This window comes from Danio aesculapii, chromosome 17, assembly GCF_903798145.1.
Source record: "Danio aesculapii chromosome 17, fDanAes4.1, whole genome shotgun sequence".
NCBI classification, from domain to species: Eukaryota; Metazoa; Chordata; class Actinopteri; order Cypriniformes; family Danionidae; genus Danio; species Danio aesculapii.
The window spans coordinates 4,058,556-4,085,010 of NC_079451.1; the positions used below are offsets into that span (position 1 = coordinate 4,058,556).

Here is a 26,455-nt window from a genome sequence, read left to right on the forward strand (position 1 = left end):
ATGTATGTATGTATATGTGTATATATATATATATATATATATATATATATATATATATATATATATATATATATATATATATATATATATATATATATATGTATAAATGTATAAATGTATATAATATAATATAAATAAAACAAAATAAGACTTTCTCCAGAAGAAAAAATATTATCAGACATACTGTGAAAATTTCCTTGCTCTGTTAAACATCATTTGGGAAATATTTAAAATAGGAAAAAAAAATTCACAGGAGGGCTAATAACTCTGACTTCAACTATACATTGGTGGTCCGCCCAAGTAAAGTCTATGTGTGGGAAGCACTGAATTGTTGCTATTATTAAGTCAAAAGTGAATCTAGTGTACTTTAACATTGCTGGTGCCACACCAAAAGCCCTGCTCCCACAGAAAAAAAGAACCGAACCATACCGTGGCTCCAGTATTGTGAACTGTACCGAACCATGGCACTGGTGAATCGTTACACCCCTAGTATAAATCTAAGATTACATAAGAGAATTGAGAAATTAGTTGAAGACCTTAAAGATGGCCTTAAAGTTGTTACCTTGTTATTAAACCTACCTTTATAGTTTTAATTGCTGACTTTGTAATCTGGGTCATCTTGGCTTTGGAGATGGGTGGCTTGTATTCATTCAATGAGTACAACTGAAAAAAAAAGAGAAACAATAGATGATTTTTTTTTTAATAAAAGAATAATGTTCATAGTTAATCATTTATAAAACAACAATTAAAAAGGACACAAATATATTTGATTTTGGTAGTTTGGCCATTATGTATGGAGGACCCGGAGAGTCACTTAAAAATTAAGTGAAGAATCATATTATTAATTTATTAATTGAAAAAAGAAATCTTTTAAATGATCTATTAGTGTGATTTTTATTGTTTGATTTCATCGTTTTGAAAAACTATTTTAAAATGTGTCTTTATTTAGACATTTAAAGGTGGTTTATTTATATACATTTTTAGATACTAGGGCTGCACAATATATCGTTTCAGCATCGATATCGCAACGTGATCATTCGCAATAGTCACATCGCTAGTATATGCAATGTTGAGTCTGGATTATAATTTATCATTAATTTATCAATTTATTTAATATAATTTATTGCAAGTGCACAGAAAAGACATTTCTGCAAACTCGATGCAAACAATTTATATGGGCTAAATTTAAACAAATTAAATTTAGTTCAACTTAATTCATTTGTTTAAATTCAGCCAAAGTAAATAGGTTACAATCACTTACCTTTTTATAAATCTAAAGAATCATCTTTGAATCATTGTTTTTTTAGTGTGTTTTTGAGGCCTGTGACTGTGTGAGTTTAAAAAGCATTTAGGCATAAGGAAATGTACCGTTTGTAACTTTGACAAATTAACAACAATTAATTTTATTGAGCTGTTTTTAAAACTAAGACTATGGAGTATTATTTTACATTTGATTATTGAATTACAGGCCCATAGCCAAAAAATTTAAAGGTATGGTTCCTTTTTGGACCTTTTGCAGTTATTTACCTCATTTTCTATTAAATTATGAGGTTCAAATACTGCGTTTTTATGACATTTCAAGCACTAATTTTTGCTGGATTAGCTTGTCAGGTGGTTATCATTACCACACTTTTTGATGCAACAAAAATATCTCTTACATTTTTGTCTTAGTGCTTACCGTACTACTTTGTGTTTACAAAAATGTTTGTTTACAAATGTGCATTAAGTTATTGAGCAATTCCATGCAAATGTCAACCTTACCATGAAAAGAAAATTACGTTTTCACCAAAATACGGAAACTGTTTCTGGGGTTTTTGTGTGAGCAAGTATTTTACAGTACTTTAGAAATACTCAAAAATGAATCTGTCACTGTTTTCATACTATTATATTTGATTTACCAAAGTCATACAAGTGGCAATTTCACATCCATCACATCCATAACGACACTTTTTCCTCATAAATGTGAAATTATTAAATGAAATAAAACCAATCATTTTTGTTTTATAGAGAGCCAACTCATATACTTTTTATTAGCATTGTTTCTTTTTGGGTTGTGCAGTTTAATTCACAGAATTTCTACAGAGTAAACATGCAGAGTATTTTTGTCACATCCATAACGCATGTTTATTGTCCTCATTTAAAGTATAATACATGTTTACAGACTGATATTTTTCTGGTCCCGTAAATCTGTGGTGAGTTGTTATGTTAAATATAAACAGATGTTTCAATATAACGTTAACGTATACTTTCTATGCGAATTTATGTTTTAAGTTTTTACTGCAAATGTCACATCCATCACGCTGGAATTGCTCTATTACAATTTTATAAATAATGTAATGAGATTACAATTTTAATTAAACATTTTTGAACAAAGAATTATGAAGAAATACTTTAAAGTTTCAGTTTCCTTTTATTTTGTCATTCAAATCATCACAATAAAATTGTAATGCAGAACACTTAAAAATTAAGTGTTTATTATAAAAATTAAGTCCCTAATATATTATCATCCATCATTTAAAAAAACAATTTGGAATCTATTAAAACTTGTTTTAAATTAAAAACTGGAGCAAATAAACTGGCCAGCTTATATCCTCAGTTGGAATTTATCCATTTAAATGCTTAAAAATGTAATTTGTCTTAAAGCCTTCGTCTATTGGTAATTTTCACATTTTATGATGGCATACTGTCAAAAACGCGACAAACAAGCTAATATAGGGGTCAAATTCTGGACTTATATGTTATAAGAGGTGGGTCTTTCGAACCACTGGTCCATAAAAAGTCAATTAACTTAAATAAGATCCATTTTAATTGTTCTCTTCAATATTACATTACTTAAACTGTTGAATAAAAATCTACTAAACTATATTATTACTATTCTCATATCAAATTATAACAAATCAACCCACGTGAATAAATTACTATGATAACACTTATATAAAAGATCAATGGTTAAAGACAAGAAATTAGCATCCTCTGCTACTGTTAGCAATGTTAGCAATTCAGGCTGCAAAAACAAAGGCTGTGTCCCAAAACCCACTGATGCAGCCTACAGTATGTTGGCCAGCACACGCGGGGGATGCAGCATTTTTGGGGGTCTGATTGAAAACGCGCCCTGATGCCGAAAACCCCTGCTAACGTTAACTTGCAACGGGCCTGTAATAGCGTCAACGTTGTCTTTAAAGGCTGTTCATCGCCCTCCGAAAGTATAGTACTACAATAAAACAGTTAAATACAAGTAAACTAGAAACTACATAGGAGTTTATTTAACACATTTATTTAACAGCCGTGCCGGTTTTATAAACATGCGTAAAACGCCAGGCTAACGTTAGTATAATAATCTGAATATGTAACTGAAAGTAGTAAATTACAGACTTTTCAAAGTGCATACAAAGACTGAAACAGACATATCTGGGTTTAATAGTTAAACGTTTTCGCTTGAATGCTCAATAAAAATTCAGTACCATGAAGCCGAACTGATGACAACAAGCGGCCTACGCTCGGACATATCGCGTGCACGATCATTTCATACAAATCAAAATCATACAAACCTCGCCGTTAAACGCCTTGACGGCCTCCATTGTGTAAATTTGATAATGTTCTTTCAAACGGATAGAAAGAATTAAAGCTCTTCGCCCTCACAGCCGGCCTGGAGCAAGCATGTCCTAAAGTTAGCAGTGGTCGAGATGGAGGAGGGCGCTAACATGGCTGACAACGCGCAGACAAACACAGACCGAATCGAACAAACACTGAGTCGACTCCTCCGGAGAGATTCAGTAGGTTGAGGAAGTGAACAAAGCGCTGTAAAGAATGCGTCTTCCTACTCTATGTGGAGACAATTGATCAATCCTTGTTTGTTTGTTTTTTATGGAAAAGAAACAGTATTTTAGAAAATCTGTAGTTTTGAATAATTATAAAAATGGCGGTCTTAATTTCATCAGTTTTGCTAATCTTAATTATACATTCAAAATTAATTAGATTAATCAGCATCTTAAAAATCCCGCCTCTTTGTGGAATTTCATACCAAATTTGTTCATTCATTTTCTTTTCGGCTTAGTCCTCTTCGCCACAGTGGAATGAACCACCAACTAATCCAGCACATGTTTTTACTCAGCGGATGCCCTTCCAGCTGCAACCCATCTCTGGGAAAATTAATCAGAATCAGAAAGAGCTTTATTGCCAGGTATGTTCACACATACGAGGAATTTGTTTTGGTGACAGAGCTTCTACAGTGCAACAGGATTACAGAGACAGGGCAAAAAACAGATCATAAATATATTCTAAACAATTGAAGTAAGTAGTGAATGCAAATATACAATTTGACAAGTCTATTTAGAGCTAAATTACTATATACAACGTTATATGAGCAGCTGTTTTGTGCAAAGTGGCATGTAAAGTGTGTGGTTAAATAAGTGTAGATGTGTATAAAAGTGTATAGCGAGTAGTGATGTTGGTTCCACAATTATTATCATCAAGTGTTCATGAGATGGATTGCCTGAGGGAAGAAACTGTTTCTGTGTCGGGCTGTTCTGGTGCGCAGTGCTCTGTAGCGTCGACCAGAAGGTAAAAGTTCAAAGAGGCAGTGTGCTGGGTGTGAGGGGTCCAGAGTGATTTTGGCAGCCCTTCTGCTCGCTCTGGATAAGTACAGTTCTTGGGGAGTAGGAAGGGTTGTACCAGTGATTCGCTCAGCAGTCCGAACTATTCGACGTAGTCTTTGGAGATCGTATTTAGTAGCTGAGCTAAACCAGACAGCTGTTGATGTGCAATAACTTAAGGAATTAAGGAATTGGATAAAACTTTTTATGACTTTATATGGCGAAAAAATGTTCACTATTTAAAAAAAGATATTTTAAATAACAGCAAAGACTTTGGGGGCCTTAAAGTGTTAAATTTTAAAGATCTCAATGGGGAGACATTAACATTAACAATAAAACATTAAGAATAAATAAATTTTGTGGCATATCTTTCCCAATTTTATATTTAACTCTTTGGGTGGCATACATTTTCTTTTAAAATGTAACTTCTCTATTGATAAAATCCCAATTAAATTGGCAAGTTTTCATAAGCAGGCATTGCTTAGTCTATAAACATAAATTTACACCACATCTGTATTTTCTGTGGAATAATAGAGATACAAAAGGAAGTCTGTATATATAAATATATAAATAAATAAATATAAATATATATATATATATATATATATATATATATATATATATATATATATATATATATATATATATATATATATATATAAAAATATAAATAAATAAATATAAATATATAAAATACCAAAACAGAAAAAATAAATAAAAATTGTGCCAGGGTTTGTAATTTATGATCAGAGCAACAACGGAAAGAATCAACAGCAGATGACATCAAGCAATCTCTCAACACTATTTAAGCACACAATTGTTTCTTCTTTTCACTAATTATAATCACTCAATGTTCCAGTTAATAAACAGTTTTATTAAGGAAATGTATGTTGCATAGTATAGATATACTGTATCTGATCACAGTGGTGTTTAAAGAGTCCATCTTTTATGCAAATTTGATGTTTATTCAGAGTATTTTAACAATATTTCTACCCTTTTAAATTTAATAGTCAAGGGTGACAACATTAAGAAAACCAATGAATAATATGTCCATGTCTCCATTTTTCTATTCGTTCATCTCTTGCATTTCTCATGAAATGCAAGGCAAAAGCTTCATAGACAGCATTCATGGAACATTTTTAATTTAACGTTGGCATCAATAAGATGGTAATTGATCATCAGCTCTTGAAAAGGTCTAAGTCCTCACTGGCTGGTAGATCATTTTGCTGAATGTACTGCAGAATATCCATCTGGTTCATAACCTCAGTTCCGCTCAGCTGTAAATCAGTTGCTTGGGTCAAGTTGGAAGTCCTCTCAAACACCACAGGCTTGGGCTTCACTTTTGGCTTCATGGGATTCATAGCAGTGTCTGGCCTACATGACGTGACTGTCTTGCTGACAGGGAGATGTTTATGCAAGTCCATTTCCACACTGAAAGGGGGAAAAAAAGAAATCTCGAACTACTTTAATTTTGTATTTATATTGTAATATTTGCGCAGTCGCATAACCTGAAACAGACCCTGACGTGCACCTGGGGTGTGCCTCACTATTCCCTCAAAGTGAAGATGTGAGCTCTTTGATCACCCCCTGGTGGCTGGAGGCAGTACAGGACTTGAGTCAAAGTTAAAAAAAAAAAAAAAAGACTTACAAAGTCATTTCCCAAAAGATGGGACCCAGGAATTGTGAACTATAAAACTGGGTCCAAATTATTGTGCTCACCACAAATGTTATCCTAACTTATGTAGACTGTATGACAGAATGTTCATTTTGCAGTCCAACATACAGTCAGATCCATAAATATTGGGACATCAACACAATTCTAACAGTTTTGTTATACACCTACACAATGGATTTGAAATTAAACGAACAAGATGTGCTGTAACTGCAGACGGGTATTTACATCCAAATCAGGTGAACCCTGTAGGAATTACAATTTTCATGTGCCTCCCACTTGTTAAGGGACCAAAAGTAATAGGACAATTGGCTTCTAAGCTGTTTCATGGCCAGGTGTGTGTTTTTTCCCTTATTATCCCAATTACAATGAGCAGGTAAAGGGTCCAGAGTTCATCTCAAGTGTGCTATTTGCATGTGGAATTTGTTGCCGTCAACTCTCAGGGTTGAGATCCAAAGAGCTGTCACTATCAGTCAAGCAAGCCATCATTAGGCTGAAAAACCAAAACAAATCCATCAGAGAGGTAGCAAAAACATTAAGCGTGGACCTAAAAATTGCATGGAACATTCTTAAAAAGAAAGAACGCACCAGTGAGCTCAGCAACACCAAAATACCTGGAAGACCACGGAAAACAACTGTAGTGGACGACCAAAGAACTCTTTCCCTGGTGAAGAAAACACCCTTCACAACAGTTGGCCAGATCAAGAACACTCTCCGGAAGGTAGGTGTATGTGTGTCAACGTCAACAATCAAGAGAAAACTTCACCAGAGTGAATACAGAGGGTTCACCACAAGATGTAAACCATTGGTGAGCCTCAAAAACAGGAAGGCCAGATTAGAGTTCTAAAAAGCCTTCACAGTTCTGGAAGAACATCCTATGGACATATAAGACCAAGATCAACTTGTACGAGTGTGATGGGAAGAGAAGAGTATGGAGAAGGAAAGGAACTGCTCATGATCATAAGCAGTGAAGCATTTGTAGTGTCATGGCGTGGGCATGTATGGCTGCCAATGCAACTGGTTCTCTCATATGTATTGATGATGTGACTGCTGACAAAAGCAGCAGGATGAATTCTGAAGTGTTTCGGGCAATATTATCTGTTTACATTCAGCCTAATGCTTCAGAACTCATTGGACGGCGCTTCACAGAGAAGATGGACAATGACCCAAAGCATATTGCAGAAGCAACCAATAGGTTTTTGAAGGGAAAGAAGTGGAATGTTATGCAATGTCCAAGTCAATCCCCTAACCTAAATCCGATTGATCATGCATTTCACTTTCTGAAGACAAAACTCAAGTTGCAGTAGAGGTCTGGCAGAGCATCACCAGGGATGAAGCCCAGCATCTGGTGAAGTCTATGTGTTCCAGACTTCAGGCTGTAATTGACTGCAAAAGATTTGCAACCAAGTAGTTTGATTTATGATTGCTATTCTTTACCATTACTTTTGGACCCTTAACAAGTGGGAGGCACATATGCAAACTGTTGTAATTCCTACAGCATTCACCTGATTTGGATTCAAATTAAAGCTGACAGTCTGTAGTTTAATTTCAAATCCTTTTGTTGGTGTATAAACAGTTGTGATCCAAATATGGCAGAATTGTGTAGATGTCCCCCAATAATTAATTATCTGACTGTATATTAAACTAATTAATTTTAAATGATAAAATAATAAAAAGCCTACATCGAACAGTTTTTAATAGATAGTATATTTTTGTGTGTTTTTAAATTTAAGTCCTTGTGTTTATTTTAGCAAGTCTTTTGATACAGTGCTGTTACGAGGGAGTGGTGTGTGAGAATTTGGTCAGAAGTTTGATACCGAGTTTTGATACCCATTGGATGCATTTCCAGTATAAACATAACACACAAGTGTTATTGCAGAGCAACACAAACAGAACGCAGAAGCAAAATGCACAGCTATGTGCAAAGCATTCTCCTTAACCCACGGCGCAGCTCTTGCACTTAGCGTGCCACGATGTGTAGTTTTATTTAAGAGAGGCACTTCAGGGTTCACGTCAAGCTACACCGAAGTGTATGCGACTGTGCAAAGTCATTGCTGGACCATCCATGCGCATTTGATGCAGAAGTATTGACCTTATTCTCAATGTACAAGTAGGCACGGCCATTGAAATATTTTAGCCTCCAGACTTCCAGTCTCATTCACTTCCATTGATTTATAGATGTTAAAAACAACTTGTTAGGCTCCTTGATGTCTCAAACTGACATTTTCATACTATATTCCTCTTCTTGTTTTTATGTATAGTCATGAACATACCTGTTTGCAGAGCAAGTAGTTTGACCGTTTTCTGCTGTATATTATTCTAGTCATTTCTCACATTGGCAACTGAATCGGAAGTTGTAAAATAATCGATTAAACAAGCGCACTTCCGCATTGCAGAATAAGGTCAATTAAGCAGCCTTTATTCAGCCTTTACTCTAAGCGAACAGTCTCAGGCCATCGTCAGGAATTTTTAGGAATCTGTTTAGTCAACACTTAACTGACTAACAAATCACCCACAGGTTATTCCTTTACTATCTTTACTGTTCCTAAGTCACTTTGGATAAACGTATCTGCTAATTAACTAAATGTAATGAGTTAAATTTCATTCACGCTAATGACAGCTGTCATTAAGTGTTGTTCACTCAGTTGTGTCATTTTAAATGCAAATGTGATCTTGCTTGAGATGTCTTAACAAAAACAAATATAATATAGCCTGTCTTTGTCATGACAGCTTGCCTACAAAACTTGTCATAAATCGATCATAAACATTAAGGCTATTATAATTGTGTCATGAATTTTATAACAGCATCATTAATATTTTTCTTGACCTCAGTTACAGTGATGCAAATTGAATTTATCATCTTACTTTCAAATTCCCAGCTACTTGCCCCCAAACTAAATAACTATTCAATATCCATCCATATTTTCAAACTTTTCGAATGTTTGCGGGTTTGAATGTATAAACGAAAAGCAAAAAATGTACATGAAAATCTAACCTCAAGAGCTCTTCTATATCTTCATCCACTTTAGATTCAGTCAATTTAATACCATTACTGGTATTAGAAAATGGGGAAGAGTCGATACTTCTTAAGGGAGTGTTGTCAAACAACATCACATGACCTGAAGATGACACAAATAAAATGGCAGCTGTTAAAAAAAGTACTGACATTTATGGCCGTGCCGTTTTTTCGTAATATGAATGCAGAATTATCAGTTTTGAGAGGTAAATATGTCAAGAAATTGGCAAACTTTTCTACAATATGAAAACATCTGCAACGTTCAAACGAGTGTATTGTTGCAACCCAGGCTCACCCAGGCTCATTCTGAGAATGTAGCCCCGGGGACGTTTCAGGAGACCGCGAAATACGTAGCCGGGGGTACGTACGGCTGCATTTCATTTTTTTAAGCGAACGCTGCGGGGCGGTGTGACGCCGTTCCCTTCGGCGGTTGCTGGCCGGCCGCTCGCCTCCGTGTGGAGGATTTTCCCGTTCTAACCAGTTTGTCCGGTTAGCTCGTCGTGTACTCTGGCGGACTCGAGGCGCAGAGAGTGGCTGACCACGACGACGACCGGGTTCGAGTCCGGGGAAGAGCGGTTCCAGAAATCAGGTAAGAAAACAAAAACAAAATCCAAAAAATGAAGCGAACAAGTTCGTCACAGGGTGAGAATGTGGTCAAAATCTGAAAACGTGGTAAAAATCAGACGAGGGCTTTTCTTTTTCTGGACGGCTTTTGTGAATCGTCGTTGGTTGGGTTTAGGGACGGAGGAGGGTGGGTCAGCCGACTGGCCGGTCGCACGGGCAATCATTCTGTCATCCAGGCAGACAGGCGGAAGGTCGTTCGACAGCGGCCTCCAGCGGGTTTACACGAGAACGGCGCGGGAAAAAGCGCGCACAGCGGCCTCTCGCGGACTCGCGAAAACAAAACTGCAAAAATACCTACCTCCCGGGACGTATTTCGCGGTCTCCAGAAACGTCCCCGGGACCACGTTCTCAGAATGAGCCTGGTATTATTTAAAAGCAGCAAATATATATATTATTACTATATACACATTTAACCAGTAGATACAGCTGTAATTAGCATAGTTAATTGCAAATATTGATATATTTTATGTAGAGCGTAAATGAGGGTTATAATGATATTCATTCATTCATTTTCCTTTGGCTTAGTCTCTATTTCAAAGGTCACCGGGGAATCAACTGCCAACTATTCCAGCATATTTTTTACATAGCAGATGCCCTTCCAGCCGCATCTCAGTATTGGGAAACACCCATACACTTATTTACACACATAATCATACACAACGGACAATTTAGTTTATTCAATTGTCCTATAGTGCATGTCTTTGGACTGTGGGGGAAACCGGAGCACCCAGAGGAAACCCACACATACATGGAGAGAACATGTAAACTCCACACAGAAATGCCAACTGATCCAGCCTGGACTCAAACCAGCAACCTTTTTGCTTCGAGGTTACAGTGCTAACCGATGAGCCTCCATGCTGATCAGTAATATGATATTTATACCAAAAATACCAAAGGTAAAATATCTGAGCAATAATGGTTACAGTAACGGTTACCCTTTATGGCAGGCGAAAACAGGTCTGTGTCATCTTCCTCTTCAAACAGTGTTTCTGATTTAGGTTTAGGGACACATTTTGCAACTGGACGCACATCCTTTGGGTTCATATCTTTAAGCCTAGGAAAAAAATAGGAGGAAACAGGTTTGGGAATGTAGTTTTAAATGTATTCCACTACATATTATAAAATACATAACAGAACTTGCAAAATCAGCAAAATGTAAAAGATGTTTGACCAAAATAAGACGTTGTGTTTTTTTAGTACTGACCTGAATAGAAATCAAATATTTGGAGACATGCTCTAACTGTTTCCACAAACTTTAGAAAATGAAATAATCCAAAAGGTCTTGTCCTGAAACATAAATTGTTCCATTTACTGAAACTAAGGGGTCAAACTCAACCCCTGAACAGCAACCCCACACCATGGAGTACCACCAGGGGCAGACTGGTTATCGAGAGTCAACTTCTCTTGTTGTGGGCATGCCCCCTCACAATTAACATTACATTTACATTTAGTCATTTAGCAGACGCTTTTATCCAAAGCAACTTACAAATGAGGACAAGGAAGCAATTTACACAACTATAAGAGCAGCAGTGAACAAGTGCTATAGACAAGTTTCAGGTGTGTAAAGTCTAAGAAGCAAAGCATTAGTAATGTTTTTTTTTTGAGAGAGAGTACAGTTAGTGGTATAGCCAGAGAGGCAGTTACAGATTAGGAAGGAAAGTGGAGACTAAATAGTTGAGTTTTTAGTCGTTTCTTGAAGACAGCAAGTGACTCTGCTGTTCTGATGTAGTTAGGGAGTTCATTCCACCAACCGGGCAGATTGAATGCGAGAGTTCGGGAAAGTGATTTCCTCCCTCTTAGGGATGGAACCACGAGGCGACGTTCATTCACAGAACGCAAGTTTCTGGAGGGCACATAAATCTGCAGAAGTGAGAGCAGATAAGAAGGAGCAAAGCCAGAGGTCGCCTTGTAAGCAAACATCAGAGCTTTGAATTTGATGCGAGCAGCAACTGGCAGCCAGTGCAAACGGGTGAGTAGCGGAGTGACATGTGCTCTTTTGGGTTCATCAAAGACCACTCGTGCTGCTGCGTTCTGAAGCAGCTGAAGAGGTTTGATAGAATTAGCTGGAAGCCCGGCTAGTAGAGAGTTGCAATAGTCCAGTTTGGAGAGAACAAGAGCTTGAACAATGAGTTGAGCTGTATGTTCAGATAGGAAGGGTCGGACCTTTCTGATGTTATAGAGTGCGAATCTGCAAGATCGAGCAGTTCTAGAAATGTGGTTAGAGAAGTTTAGTTGGTCATCAATCGTTACTCCAAGGCTTTTTACCATTTTGGATGCAGTAATGGTTGCCCCATCCATCTGGATTGAAAAGTTATGGTGTAGAGTCGGGTTGGCAGAAACTTCAAGCATTTCCGTTTTCGCGAGGTTAAGCTGAAGATGATGACATTACATTACAAAAGCGTCAAGCGTGAGTGATTTACGCAAGGGAAAACGCTTTCCTGACATTGCAGAGTTTCTATGGCAATACGTGTTTTAGGTATATTATGGTAGGGAAAGCCCTAACGCATGTTCTGGGTGAGGTACAGGACGTCGTGTTCTCTGGAAAGTGAAATTTAAGATCGCGGGTAAAGATAAGAGTTATACAACTTTCCTTTGACTTAATCCCTACCGTTACTATACCTACCTTTGAGTGAATAACCACATGTATTATTATGTTTTGAAACTGTTCACTTTCTGCCCATAGAAACGCAAGGTCAGTGTAATGCAGGTTCAAACCTCATAATTCAGGGAAGGTGGTGGAAATAAGCAAACATTAAACATACTTTAACAAAAAACAAAACAAAAGTAAAACGATATCCCCTCATGGACAACTGCCACACAAAAAGAGTAACATATCTTTCCCAGGCCTGGGTAGGGTTGCACCAGCTTACATAAGCTTACATAAACTGAACCATAACTACAGGCTTAGTCCACACTAGAAGCATATGAATTTTGTAACTAAGTTTGTTCTTATATTAGTTGCACCACATGTTCTTAAGACAGAACCTAGTAAGTAGGGTGCGAGTGTGTATGTGTGTTGGGACAACTAAAATGTTTACATTTTACATTTGTACATGATTAAATTTGCCCATCACTAAAAACCAAAGATAGCGCACATAAATAATGACTCCGTTCAGTGGTGCAACACAAGGCTACTAAGGCTCAATCCAAATTCTACCTATTAGCCCTTCCCATTACCCCTCATTTTGCGCGTTCACATGAAGGGGTAGGGGTGTTACAATTCTCTTTAGTTTGAAGGCATAGGGCTAAAGGGAAGGGGTAGATACGCCTTCGAACAGAGATTTTTCAGGACCACACTTGAAACCAAGGGGTAAGAACATTTTTCAGAATACACCAGCCACAGCAGCAGCATAGCTGCACCTGGAAGTAGGGAGATCCACAAATTAGTATTTTTTTGTCATTATTACGAATTTTTACAACAAACAAGCACATGTTTTAATACATTTATAAAGCGGTTTGAGTTTTACCGTCATGCTTTTTAAAAAAAACAGCTATAATCACTAATAATAACTCCTGTATAGCAGTCCCACAACATTCTGTCACTCGATGACACTCGAATACCCTGTCAGAAAAGTCTAGTGGCTGGGAATGCCCTTTTTACAGTGTCTGCTATGATGTTAATGTTGTTTTTGGTGTGTTTACATAGATGAATATGGCCACTATGTAAATGCGCAGTATAGTTACGATCTTATTGCCACATTAGATCATCATGATAACATAATATATGCCTTCAGTGATTTCCTGAAGATAAATACCAAAGAATAACACAACTGGAATAACTACAGCAGTCGCGATTGTCTGATCTCACATGAAGCAAGAGATCGCGATGACATATGATGACGTGTGCAGGTGCTGTAGTGCTGTCCCATTTCTTAAGGGAAAATTTTGAAGTCCTTCCCCTTCACACTCTGTTTCAAGGACGAAGGGGAAGGGGTACAAAAATAGAATTGGGATTGGGTCTTAGTGTAAGTTGTAACTTTAGCCTCATACACATTACCAGCAACTTTGTAGCTGCATTCAGCCCAGGATTGCAAAGTCGCTGGTAGACATTCCCACCTTGAGGTTGCTTAGGAAACAAGCGTTTTCTTGACACTGAAAATAAACATTGGCAAGGTACAACATGAAATATAAACGGAATCCATACATAAAATGCGTAATTACAAATATTAACAAGTAAAAAGTCTGTATCTGCTGCAAACGCAGGTCTGTTTATGTGTACAGCCCAGAGAATACAACCAGCTGGTGCAAGACCTGAGAAAGATCATGTGAGCTTTTCTGAAGCTCTTCTATCGGCTCTAACTGGAAAATCGCTCTTTATTTGCATAAAGTTGAAGGATTCTCAACTTTGTCCACATACGGTCGCCAGCAGTCGCTGCTGCTTGTGCAGATGGAGGTCACAGATAGTTGCTAGCTCTTCATTGAAATGAATTATTGCTTGTTGCTGTGTGTCACTCATAATGTGGATGGGGCTTTAGTGTCCCTTCACGTCACAACTAGGCTATGTTTTGACTTTTGCATTGCTGGTACAACCAGCCTCTAGACCTCTCTTCTTGCACACACATTCTTCTTGTCACATTTTAGGCAAGTTGCAAAGGCCTGGCTTCATTGTGGCTGGAGGAACAAGCTCACCAACAGATAGATTACATAAAGTTATACATTATTACAATAACATTTTTAGAGAAGATTACCATTCACTGCTCGGCGGATCCAATAATTCCACTTCTTCAGATGGCTTCTGAAGAAGTTCATTGCTTTCAAAAAAATCCAGACCATCTTCCACCTCTTTCTCAATAAAATCAGGCTTATTTAGGGTTTTGACTTCAACAGCCATTGTCTTTCCTCCTACCAAAACAATACATACATCACCCTACAAAACTGATTACAATTCAATCAATAATAATATTAACGTGTCAGGATGAATTCATATGAATTACAGTATGGAAAACTGAGAAAAGTTTAATTTCCAACCTAAAAACTCCAGCAACTCTGGACAATTTGCCAGAAGCGGGTGCTTGGAAAGGAATTTGACTAGTTCATCAAAAGCCACCCTCCTTTTACAGAGGTCAGTCTCACTCACAAACAGGGCTTTGCGGGGCATTGGAGGCAGATGGACGCTTGGATACTTAGTCTTCAGACTGTAATATAGCTGTCCAATTTCACTGTATTTTTTAGAAACCTGTAACAGAACAATAATCATCATCATCATCATCATCATCTCAGAAATGTAGTGCTTTTAACAATACACAAGATTTCACAGAAGCAGCAGTAATACTGGACATATTTCCCTTTGAATATATTCATTTTAACTAATATAGGCAATTTTTGGACATATAAAACTCTTACATTAAAGGGCACCTATGGTAAAAAATCTACATTTCAAGCTGTTTGGACAGCCATATGAGCATGTATGGTGTATAGACTGTCATATTTGGGTGATATAAGCACACCCAGTGCTTTTTTTTTCAATTTAACAACATAAAAAACGGTGGACCAATTGGAGCGGTTTTCAAATCGACCGCAACTTTACGTAGGAGTGCGGTCCCCCCGCCCACCAATATTGATTGACAGGCGCGTCATCATATCCTCAGTTTGTTGATTCACGTCCGCCATTTTCAGCGTGAGTCGAAGCGATATCACTAAAGGAACACCCTAGCTCTATTTTTAGATGCAAGGCTCATTGGGCTCAACACAAGATCAATATTCTCCACATTATCGCTCTAATCAGAATTATTGGTTGTATCTTTAGGTAGGTTTGCAAACATGTGTACTTCTCATTGAGTCTACCTTATACTTCAGCCGTTTGCATTTCTCGCGATCCCAGAAGCTCCCTGTGATCTTAACTAGCATGCGTTTTAGAATTCTAAACATCGGTTTCTATCAGGGTACACTCAAGTCGACGGCTGGGCACCGCGGACCGCTGCAGAAACCTATGTTTAGAATTCAAAAATGCGTGGCGCGACGATTCGGGACACTTCATGTTTCTGCCGCGCTACAGAGAGTGTCTGGTGTGCCGTTTCGCGGCTTCGAGCGGCGCATCCGGTGCCTCAGTCAAAGTTAATTCAGTGTGCGTGGTTATTAGTTTCTGTGTACAAGCTCGGCACTTGAAACTAGCACACAGTTGGCTGTAAAACTGTACAAAGACACAAATGATTTTGTACTCTCTGCTTGGTCTGTGTCCGAGTCGCACATGTACGACTGAATGGTGATCCTCTCACTCCTGCTTTTTCTCTGTCTGCCTGTCAGACTCTGTTGCAAACGCAGAGCGGGTGAGCTCATGGCCCCGCCCCCTTGTTACGTTGGCGGGAAGCCGAAACTAATCTACATGTGAAGCAACACACCCATAAATCAGCGAGCTGTAGACACGCCCCCAACATGACACTTTTTAACACATTATAATAAAACAACCTGAATTGTGTTTTAAACTGAACCTAAACTGGCACACTCAGAAGAACCACAATATTAATATTAAATCATAAAAAAGAGGTAAACTATGTGCCTTTTAAGTGTCAAATAATATCACACACATTCTAAGTTAACAAAGAGCATCCAGAAAACCATATTTGAGTTGGGCAAATGCAATTCTTTTTTTAAAACGTGATATTTTCCCTTTACATTTCCCCATGACATCCACCCAGACTAATTTTTCTCTATCTGATTTTTTTTAGGATTTGTCATGCTTGTCAGCTTTCCCTGCACAATATTATGGGTAAACTAGATGTGGTTTGGGAAGTGAATTATGCATAAGAAAATATTTAGGATGTAATAATACTTAATAATAAACTGTTGCACCTCATAACATCTCACTTGGGTGGCGCGGTGGCGCAGTAGGTAGTGCTGTCGCCTCACAGCAAAAAGGTCGCTGGTTTGAGCCTCGGGTGGGTCAATTGGCGTTTCTGTTCGAGTTTGCATGTTCTCCCCGCGTTCGCATGGGTTTCCTCTGGGTGCTCCGGTTTCCCCCACAGTCCAAAGACATGCAGTACAGGTGAATTGGGAAGGCTAAATTGTCCTTAGTGTATGAGTGTGAATGAGTGTGTATGGATGTTTCCCAGAGATGGGTTGCAGGTGGAAGAGCTACCGCTGCGTAAAACATGTGCTGGATAAGTTGGCGGTTCATTCCACTGTGGCGACCCCAGATTAATAAAGGGACTAAGCCGAGGAGAAAGTGAATGAATGAATCTCTGTTAAAGAGTGTCTAAACTTATAGATCCAATTATTTTATAACCAAATAATTTGCTGAAGGGAACAAATCTATACTTATGCCACTTCATTTATCTGTAAATCAGAGATTCAGGCCCTACCCACCACGATTCCTGTCAACACCCAGTTTAATTGTCTTGGAATTCGATTTTTCCCCTCGTTATCCAACATTTCTAAATGGATCTATCAATCTCTCTTTGAAAAAATTAAAAGTGACTTTCGGTGTTGGTCTCCACTTTCTTTGGCTCTTCAGGGAAAAATAGACACTGTTAAAATAATTCAGGTGGCACAGTGGCTCAGTGGTTAGCACAGTCACCTCACAGCAAGAAGGTCGCTGGTTTGAGTCCAGCTGGGGCAGTTAGCATTTCTGTGTGGAGTTTGCATGTTCTCCCTGTGTTCATGTGGATTCCCTCTGAGTGCTCCGGTTTCCCCCACAGTCCAAAGACATGTGCTATAGGTGAATTAAATAAACTAAATTGACTGTACTGTGTAAATGTGTGTGTATGGGTGATTGTTGCAGCTGGAAGTAAAACATATACCAGAATAGTTCTGCTGTGGCATTCTCTGAAATAGAGACTAAACTGAAGAAAAACGAATGAAAATGAATATTCTTCCAAGGCTAAGTTTTTATTTTCAATGTTACCATTGGCACCATCTACTGGCTATTTTAAAGAACTCCATAAAGCAATATCAAAATTCGCGTAAAATAATGATTGGGTTGGAAGTTGACTTCTCTGTCCCATGGCAGGCCTTAGAAGCTAATATTATTCATCCACTGCATCTACCCTTTACTAAAATATTCAAGAAATGGGAGTATCTTGGTCATTCAAAATATCTCATCCTTTGATAGACTGGAAAGATTCCAGTTTGGACTCTAGAGGTAGCGCAAATGCAACTTTATAAATCACTTGCAGTACGACAATATTCAAATATCCTAATTGAGCGCTTCTTTAAGAGAGAGCTCAATACATTGATTGGGACACTGTCTGGGAGAACTGTTCCCTAACTTCAAAAAACCCAGCTCACCAAATGATTCATTATAAATTCCTTTGTTAGGCGTATGCTACTCCCTGTTTGTTATTTCAAATGAAAAGAAAATCAGACCCTTTTTGTCACTTATATACATATGTTCTGGAAATGACCCCAAACTGAATTACTCTGGTCCAAGGTACTAGACCTACTATCAGATCTAATGAGAACTCATATACAATGTGACCCATTACTTTTTCTCCTGCTAGACGATTGATCACTCTTCTTATCCATCAACCAAAGAAAGATTCTGTCAGTTGTTCTGACTTCTAAGAAACAAACGATCCTAAAAAATATGGCTGGATCCATCTACTGTTGATCTTTCTTGGAAACTCTACCTACTGGACATTATAAGTTTGGAATATCCCACAGCCAAAGTAAATGGCACCAGTAAGAATACTGGGCATCACTTTATTTTGATGAACACATCTTGATGAATTTAAGTTACATTGCATTTACATGCAAACTAATTCTCATTAGAATATAAGTAGACTGTTAGGTTGGGGTTGGAGTTAGGGTTAGTGTAAATAGACATGTATTTGCAAAGGTTCTTATAGTCAGTTAAAAGTCTGTTGATTATGGAGTATCAGCAGATATTAAGCAGACAGAATACTAATACTCAAATGAGAAGTAATTGGCATGTAGTTGTAATGCAACTTTTAGTTAACAAAATGTGCATTAAGTACCATCAAAATAAAGTCTTAGCAAAAACTGTACAGTTTTGGTCAAATATGAGAGGGACTCAATGTTTCAATACTGATTTTGTACCCATTATTGCAGTATTACAGTTTTTATTATGTTTTACTTTTCTGTTGAATGAATCTCGGGCTTAATTCAAAATCTAAAATGTTCAATAAAAATAACAATAGTTAAATAATAGAAGATTAATGTATTGCTGTATATCCTGTGTACATTAAGCAATGTACATACAGTCAGAATTATTATCCCCCTTGATTTTTTTCTCTTTTTTAAATATTTCCCAAATGATGTTTAACAGAGCAAGGAAATTTTCACAGTATGTCTGATAATATTTTTTCTTCTGGAGAAAGTCTTATTTATTTTATTTTGGCTAGAATAAAAAGAGTTTTTAATTTTTTAAAAGCCATTTTAAGGTTAAAATTATTAGCCCCTTTAAGCTATATATTTTTTCGATAGTCTACAGAACAAACCATCATTATACAATAACTTGCCTAATTACCCTAACCTGCCTAGTTAACCTATTTAAGCCTTTAAATGTCACTTTAAGCTGTATAGAAGTGTCTTGAAAATATCTACTAAAATATTATGTCCTGTCATGATGGCAAAGATAAAATAAATCAGTTATTAGAGATGAGTTATTAAAACTATTATGCTTATAAATGTGTTGAAAAATCTGCTCTCCGTTAAACAGAAATTGGGGAAAAAAAATATACAGGGAGGTTAATAATTCTGACTTCAACTGTACATGTTTTGGACCTGCATAGGCACATAACTAATGCACTCTTTAAATTACAAACACTCAAAAAAATAAATAAAAACAAAGTCAAAAATATCTCAGTCTATTTCAGTTGCCTCAAAACAGCAACACTCCAACAATGCGCTTTATCGCATCTCATTTCCAGACCAGCACACCAACGAGTCCACAAAGTAGCGCAAATGGATGTGCTATTTAAACAACATTGCGCAAATGACAGTTGCACTGGTCTGAAAATAGCAACAAATCATGTCCTACATGCCTGCTGTTGTATTGTGCCATGTGTATAATAGGGCCCTGTGTGTTCCTTGTGTTGATAATATAGTAGTAGGCTCTACAAAATCTCACTAATTCTATCAGAATCGGCAGGCTAGCGCAGAAGCTCCATTGAATATACTGGGGTAAAATAAATGTTCATATTATAAAGACATGGCGGGGAAAAATGTTATTTAATGTAGTGCTTCTTGTACAACCTGAGACCCACTTTATATCAGATATCAGTGGAGATCACTGATTTTTAAAGAAAACAGTCCGGTGAACTGTACTGCAATGGCATACAGTTCACCGGAAGCGCTTAACCCAGGTTACTGGCAAATTAAAAGTCCTATTAGCATACTTCGGCATATCCCCTATTGTGATGAATTCAAAAACCATAGGGTAAAACCATAAAAGGTTACATACAACAAACTGCAGAACATCTCCTGTTTTGTGTATTGCTGACTTGAAGGAAGAAAGGCAGGTCACAACCACAATTTGATATTCCACATGGCCTGTAATAACCGGTCCTCTGATCTCCTGATAGAGTGGCACATGAAGGTCGATGCCAGTAGCCTTGTTTTGCAACGGCCTATGAAAAGAAACACATGAGAAGGTAAGAAAATTATTTAGAAAATTATAGAACTGACTTTTCTTGTCTTAAATCTGACTTAGAAGTTGACAATTAAGTTGAGCATCCAATACTGAACTGCATATTCAATGCGTAAGTACATAATTTTAAAGTCATCGCAACCCTACTGAAAAAAACAGCTTAAACCAGCTTAGGCTGGTTGGCTGGTTTTAGCTGGTCGACCAGCCTGGTTTTAGAGGGGTTTTGGCCACTTGCAGGCTGGTTTCCAGACATTTCCAGCCTGGTCCTAGCTGGTCAGGCTGGGAGATGACCAGCTAAAACCAGCTTGACCAGTCTAGCCAGGCTGGGAGACCAGTCAAACCAGGCTGGTCAAGCTGGTTTTAGCTGGATTTAGCTGGTCATTTTCCAGCCTGACCAGCTAAGACCAGGCTGAAAATAGCTGGAAACCAGCCTGGAAATGGCCAAAACCCCTCTAAAACCAGGCTGGTCAACCAGCTAAAACCAGCCAACCAGCCTAGGCTGGTTTAAGCTGGATTTTTTAGCAGGGAACAAATCACATATAAACAAAATTCATGTCTATATATTTGTTTTTAATTCATAAGTTACTTTTATTTTGAGGGGATAGTGGTAAAATATTTTTTCCTGTGTTGTATTGTATTGTATACTACTATGTATAGTCATGTTACACCAACACCAATAAATAAAAAATCATTAAGCCGTAATTGAAGTGATTTCACGAAGTCAAAAGGTAATAGAATAAGTTTCAATGTTAGAAAAAGTAATTGATAATTGATATAGTTGTAGAATTATTTCAATATTTATTTATTTATACAAAATATTCCAAACTCCATGACCATTTACTTTCCACAAAGAGATCTGTATTGTGATCAGTTTTGCACTTGTATAGGCTACACATCTTCGTTAGTTGAGATCACATGCAAAGTAAGCGTAGAGACCTACAACTTGACCAATGACACGATTCAGACCAATACAATAACACTAGCTCCCGAATTACCTGCTTGTTATACGTCCGACTGACATTGTTGAACTAGTACTCCACAGGCGATATCTTTGACTTGGTAAATTAAGAAGGGAAACGGAGAGCTTGAAATCAGGAACTGAACCTCGTGACGTCAGGTCATGAGACCGGTTGCATTTTTATTTTCAAGTACTTGAGAGAAAGAATACGATGAATGAATGCGATTGTCAGTCTTCACGATAATTGGACAGAAATAGGACATTGGTTTGAGGAAATATGTTTTAATTTGAACAAAATGAAACGTGAAAAGAAAAGTGAATCGTAGTCGGCAGGATTCGAACCTGCGCGGGGAGACCCCAATGGATTTCTAGTCCATCGCCTTAACCACTCGGCCACGACTACACGTGATTCAAGTGCAGATTGTCTATTTTTAAAAGGGACATTCCCTAAAACAATATCAAATAACGAGTTATTTTCACATTAAATGTGAAGATTGTAGAAAATAAGATAACAGAAAATAAAAATGCAACAGGCGGAAACATTTTTTTTTCACTTTGAGATTCATTTAAAAACACTTTGAGCTTTTTTTCAGTCTAATGTAAAGTCTAAAACACATTAATCTGTGTCAGATTTCATTTACAATATTTTTTTATTATTATTCAGCAGCACGTTTATTCACAGTTTTGTTTACTGAGGGATATGTTAGAAAATAATGTGCATAATTAAAAACAACGTTTTATTTTACACATTTTTTTTCTGGATGTTCGTGGTGTTTTGTGAATTACGCTTCAATGTAAACACATTTTCAAAATCCCCTGTGTAAAAACACTAAAGGGTTCACACTTTATGTCCACAACAGCAAACAAGTTTATACTATGCATTACCCCTCAAAACCAACAGATGTGCTCATTGTGCTGTATATGTGTGTATGTGTCTGTGTTTTATATCTAACGTGTGTCAATGATTATGGTTCATACACATTTTTACTACTAAAATTCCATGACTTTTCCATGATTTTTCCAAGTAAATTTTCATGCAATGTCTACATATGTGTGGTAAAATGAAACAATGCATGTTCAAACTTATTACAGCAAATCGTAAAACACGCCACTATCTATTTAGTTTCAATTTATATTTAGATCTATGTAAAATTGATTTAGATAATGCTTAATTATAATGTGAGAGTATGTGATTGGCCAAGGACAGAATATATTTAAGTATACAGATATCTGGTTTCCATGACTTTTCCAAAAACTTTTCCAGGCCTGGAAAATGCCATGTCAAACTTCCATGACTTTTCCAGGTTTTCTATGACCGTATGAACCCCTAATGATACTTTTAAAATGTATTTCACTACAATAAATTGTCAATAATATTCAAATCATTTGCAATGCATGCAACACGAATGAATGTGATTCTGTGCTGTTTCATGCTGCATTTCAAACTTCAAAATCAATTCAAACAAATAATAAAAATAGACAAAAACAACCGGCACACCCTTACAGAAAATCACTGCAGTTAAAAAAATAAATAAATAAATACCGCAGATTTAACTAACTTCTAAAAACTGCAGTTTTTAGGACACGAAAACTGCATTATTTAAGTATATTACAGTATTACTGCCATACAACAGAAGTACAGTATTAATGCAGTACAACTACTGCAATAGTACTGAAGTGATACTACAACTATAATGCAGTACTGCTACTGCAATGCAACTGAAGTACTTCTACAATACAACTGCAGTACAACGACTACTTTTCCTGCTTGGTGGACAATGGTTTCCAAATGAGGTTTCAGTACTTATATTTTATTGCTGAAGTACTACCATGGTATATTGTATTGCACTTTTCAGAAGTATAACTAACAACAGAAATACATCTACAATACTGCAATACATAATAAAACCAGTGTTGCCAGATGTAGCTGACTGATTCCAGCCCAAAAGCCAGTCCAAAAACCGCCGAAATGCAAAATGACACACCCACTCATCTGTAACTCACGTTCAGTGGGGTTGTGACGGTCGCCTGAATCACGCTCAGTGGGGGGAAACCCTATGTTCCATGAGGCGGGCGTTGCGTTGCAAAACCGCCCAAATTTTCACTGCCAGCCTATGTCCTTTTTTTTACTTATGTACTTATATAACACATCACTTTATTGCCCCCTCAGTTTATTTAATGTTACTTCAGTTGTAATATAATATCAGAAAAAGTATTCTTTGCAAATTCTAAATAGAGAAATCATATAAGTAGCCAATGACTATCAAAGTACAACATTGTTCACAGTCAATTAGATAGTGCTAATGTTGTTTTGAAGTCACACTTGCATGCTAATTCGGATCGAATATTCAAATTAACATGGTAAACAATATAGAGACTTCTAAAAGAACGAATGTGCGAATATAAAACCAACTTTACCTCTACGACTTTTTCGCTATTTACAAATTTCGCTTTTTCAAATATTTACAAATATTGAAAATGCAGCCTGATCTCACGAGAAAACGTAAGTATTTTACGATTTGTCAGTTTAGTGGCTAATTCGTACGAGTTCAGTCGTACGAAATTATATGATTTTAAAAAGGAGGCGTGGCACCTAACCCCGCCCCTAAACCCAACCGTCATTGGAGGATGAGCAAATCATAGTAAATTATACGAATTAGATCGTACGAATTTGTTCGAATTAACCACTAAATCAAAATGTTACGAATTGCCGTGAGATTGTGTTGTGAAAATGATACACTTCTTACTCAATATTCAAGTAGCAGATGAAGATTGGAATATGGTTTGGAAAAATGCAAAGAATTTGAGCATATGTAATAAAGTAAGAGCTATCCAACTGTTTTGAATTTCTAAGACGAGCCAAAAACCAGGGAGATCTTTCGGGTATCTTTAAAGCAGAATCCTTTCAATAAGAAACTCAGCGTCGATGTGGCATCATCAAAAGAACTCTGAACTAGTGCAGCCAAGCACTCAGTTTTAAATACATTTTTACAGACAATAGCCGCGTTTCCACTATCGCGCCTAAAGCGAGCGAGCCAGGGCGAGACAAGGCCAGTCGCGTTTCCACTATCACTTCCGGGGCGTAATCGGGCCAAAGCGGGGCTTCCTTGGGGCCAGCGTCCGGCCTTTTTCGGCCCGCCGAATACCTTGGGCCAAGGAGGGCCAACTGGGGCTTCGGGGCGGGGTTACGTACAAAGGTGGAGTTTTCCTGTCAGGTAAAGAGGAGACAAGATGCTTTCTTCCCTTACATTTGTTTTGCTATCGCGCTTGATCAACTCCCTAAGAAGAAGAAAAAATGGATAGCAGACGAACTCGAATGTCCTTATCCAGGGATCGCTGTCTGGCCTTACACCAACAGACCACAAACAGTAAAAAAGCAATCGCTTCGGTGTTCTCCATCTTCCAGCTCTCGTAGTGATGCCAGGTTGTGTTTGTGGTTATAATTTGAGTTTTTTGTTCCCGCTGAAGTGGGCGGGTTGTGTGACGTTTGATTCGGGGGACGTTCTGGGGGCGTAGTTTGCGTGACGCGCTGCGAGCAACTAGCCCAACAGTGGAAACGCGACATGATTTCGGCCTCATTTCTCAACCTCCCGGGCTATTGGCCCGGCCTGGCCCGATTAAAGCCCTGGCTCGCACTGGCCCGATAGTGGAAATGCGGCTATTGATACATGTAGGTGAGGACAAACCTAAACAAAGCATGCAAATGAAGTGCTGTAGTCAGCAAGGTAAATTGCCTTTCCCCCCAGCCCCAATCTCATCAGCATATAAGTATTTATTCATGATACATTTTAGCATGAACACAAAGCATGCACATGGAGTACTGGAGACAGAACCCGTCCGGCCAGCTGACCCGCTTGAAAGTGTTACTTTGCCATTTGTTAGACAATAGACACAGCTGTGCTTTGAAACTGACAATTTGCATTACCTTGGAGACATGAGACTGTGTTTCACATATAGGCTCCCTCAGAAAGTATTTTACAATGAAATATATATATTTAAAGAAATTTGTAATCTTTCACAACTTAAGATTCATCATAGAGCTCATATTTCTCTTTTCCAGCGCAGTAAATTTAGATTCTCTTCACGCTGTCCCAAGTGCAAGACAGAAATAGGTAACCTTACCTACTCTTTCTGGTTTTGTAACAAAATACAGAGGTTCTGGTTGGGGGTTTCCGAAGACTTGAGTAAAGTTTTGAGTGTTTCTGTGGTTCCATATCCAGCATCTTATTTGTTAGGAATTTCCCCCTCAATTCAATTCACCTTTATATGTATAGCGCTTATACAATGTAGATTGTGTGAAAGCAGCTTCACATAAAAGGTCATAGTAAATAGGAACAGTGTAGTTCAGTTTGTAGTGTTTAAGTTCAGTTCAGTTTAGCTCAGTTCAGTGTGGTTTAATAATCACTACTGAGAGTCCAAATATTGAAGAGCAAATCCAACGATGCGCAGCTCTACAGATCCTGAACCATGCAAGCCAGTGGCGACAGCGGAGAGGGAAAAAAAACTTCACTAATGGCGGAAGTGAAGAAAAAAACCTTGAGAGAAACCAGACTCAGCTAGGCACGGCCATTTTAATTTCTCCGCTGGCCAAACGTCTTGTGCAGAGCTGCAGTCTCAGCGGCGGAGGCTGGAAGCTGGCCTCAGCGAAGACTCGTCTGTCCCTGGAGCGTCACAGGAGTCAGTCTCATGTTCTCCACTCCTCCATGACCACCACAGTAGCTGCTCAGGATACGGCCCGGTCCAGGATATGGAAACCTTGGGATCATCTCGTCGTTGGTCTTGGATTGAATCAGTGACTCTGCATAGTCTGAGGGCCTCGGGAAGAGTATCCCCAGGTGGAAATGGAGAATAAAGAAAATAATTAGCGTAGCTGATGTTCACAGTGTATATCAGCAAGATGCAGAACCTGTGTGGAAGCCCGCTAAGTGGTGCACTAAGTGTATGCTTTACTAAACAGATAGGTCTTTAATCTAGTTTTGAATTGGGAGAGTGTGTCAGAGCCTCGGACGTTATCAGGAAGGCTATTCCAGAGTTTAGAATCTATAAA

At 37.8% G+C, this 26,455-nt stretch overlaps 2 protein-coding genes and 1 non-coding gene across 3 annotated transcripts in view; all 3 read right to left on the bottom strand.

Moving 5' to 3' along the window:
• scaf8 (SR-related CTD-associated factor 8) overlaps positions 1-3,721 on the bottom strand; it is a 57,627-nt gene extending 53,906 nt beyond the window's left edge. The window contains exons 1-2 of the mRNA XM_056477616.1: positions 3,549-3,721; positions 580-663 (exon numbers count right to left, since the gene is read on the bottom strand). Coding sequence (XP_056333591.1) covers positions 580-663; positions 3,549-3,578 — 114 coding nt within the window. The 5' untranslated portion in view covers positions 3,579-3,721. The remainder of the gene's footprint in view (positions 1-579; positions 664-3,548) is intronic.
• A 1,714-nt stretch (positions 3,722-5,435) lies between these two features.
• hs1bp3 (HCLS1 binding protein 3) lies at positions 5,436-21,555 on the bottom strand. Its single transcript, XM_056477535.1, has 7 exons — positions 21,446-21,555; positions 20,265-20,430; positions 14,873-15,080; positions 14,593-14,746; positions 10,840-10,958; positions 9,260-9,383; positions 5,436-6,023 (listed from the first exon to the last, which is right to left on the bottom strand). The coding sequence occupies exons 1-7, from the start codon at positions 21,469-21,471 to the stop codon at positions 5,771-5,773; spliced, it is 1,050 nt and encodes a 349-aa protein (XP_056333510.1). The 5' UTR covers positions 21,472-21,555; the 3' UTR covers positions 5,436-5,770.
• Positions 21,556-21,729: 174 nt separating this feature from the next.
• On the bottom strand, positions 21,730-21,811 carry trnas-aga (transfer RNA serine (anticodon AGA)). Its single transcript has one exon. It is a non-coding gene; the product is annotated as a tRNA-Ser (tRNA).
• Positions 21,812-26,455: the final 4,644 nt, after the last annotated feature.

What these genes read in the sequence shown, in the direction of transcription:
- hs1bp3 (XM_056477535.1), bottom strand. Translation starts at nt 21,471, where the DNA reads ATGTCAGTCGGACGTATAACAAGCAG. An exon ending in AGAGTTGCTGGAGTTTTTAG is followed by an intron (nt 14,747 to 14,872) that starts GTTGGAAATTAA and finishes TTGTTTTGGTAG; the next exon opens with GAGGAAAGACAATGGCTGTT. An exon ending in GATATAGAAGAGCTCTTGAG is followed by an intron (nt 6,024 to 9,259) that starts GTTAGATTTTCA and finishes TCCCCCTTTCAG; the next exon opens with TGTGGAAATGGACTTGCATA.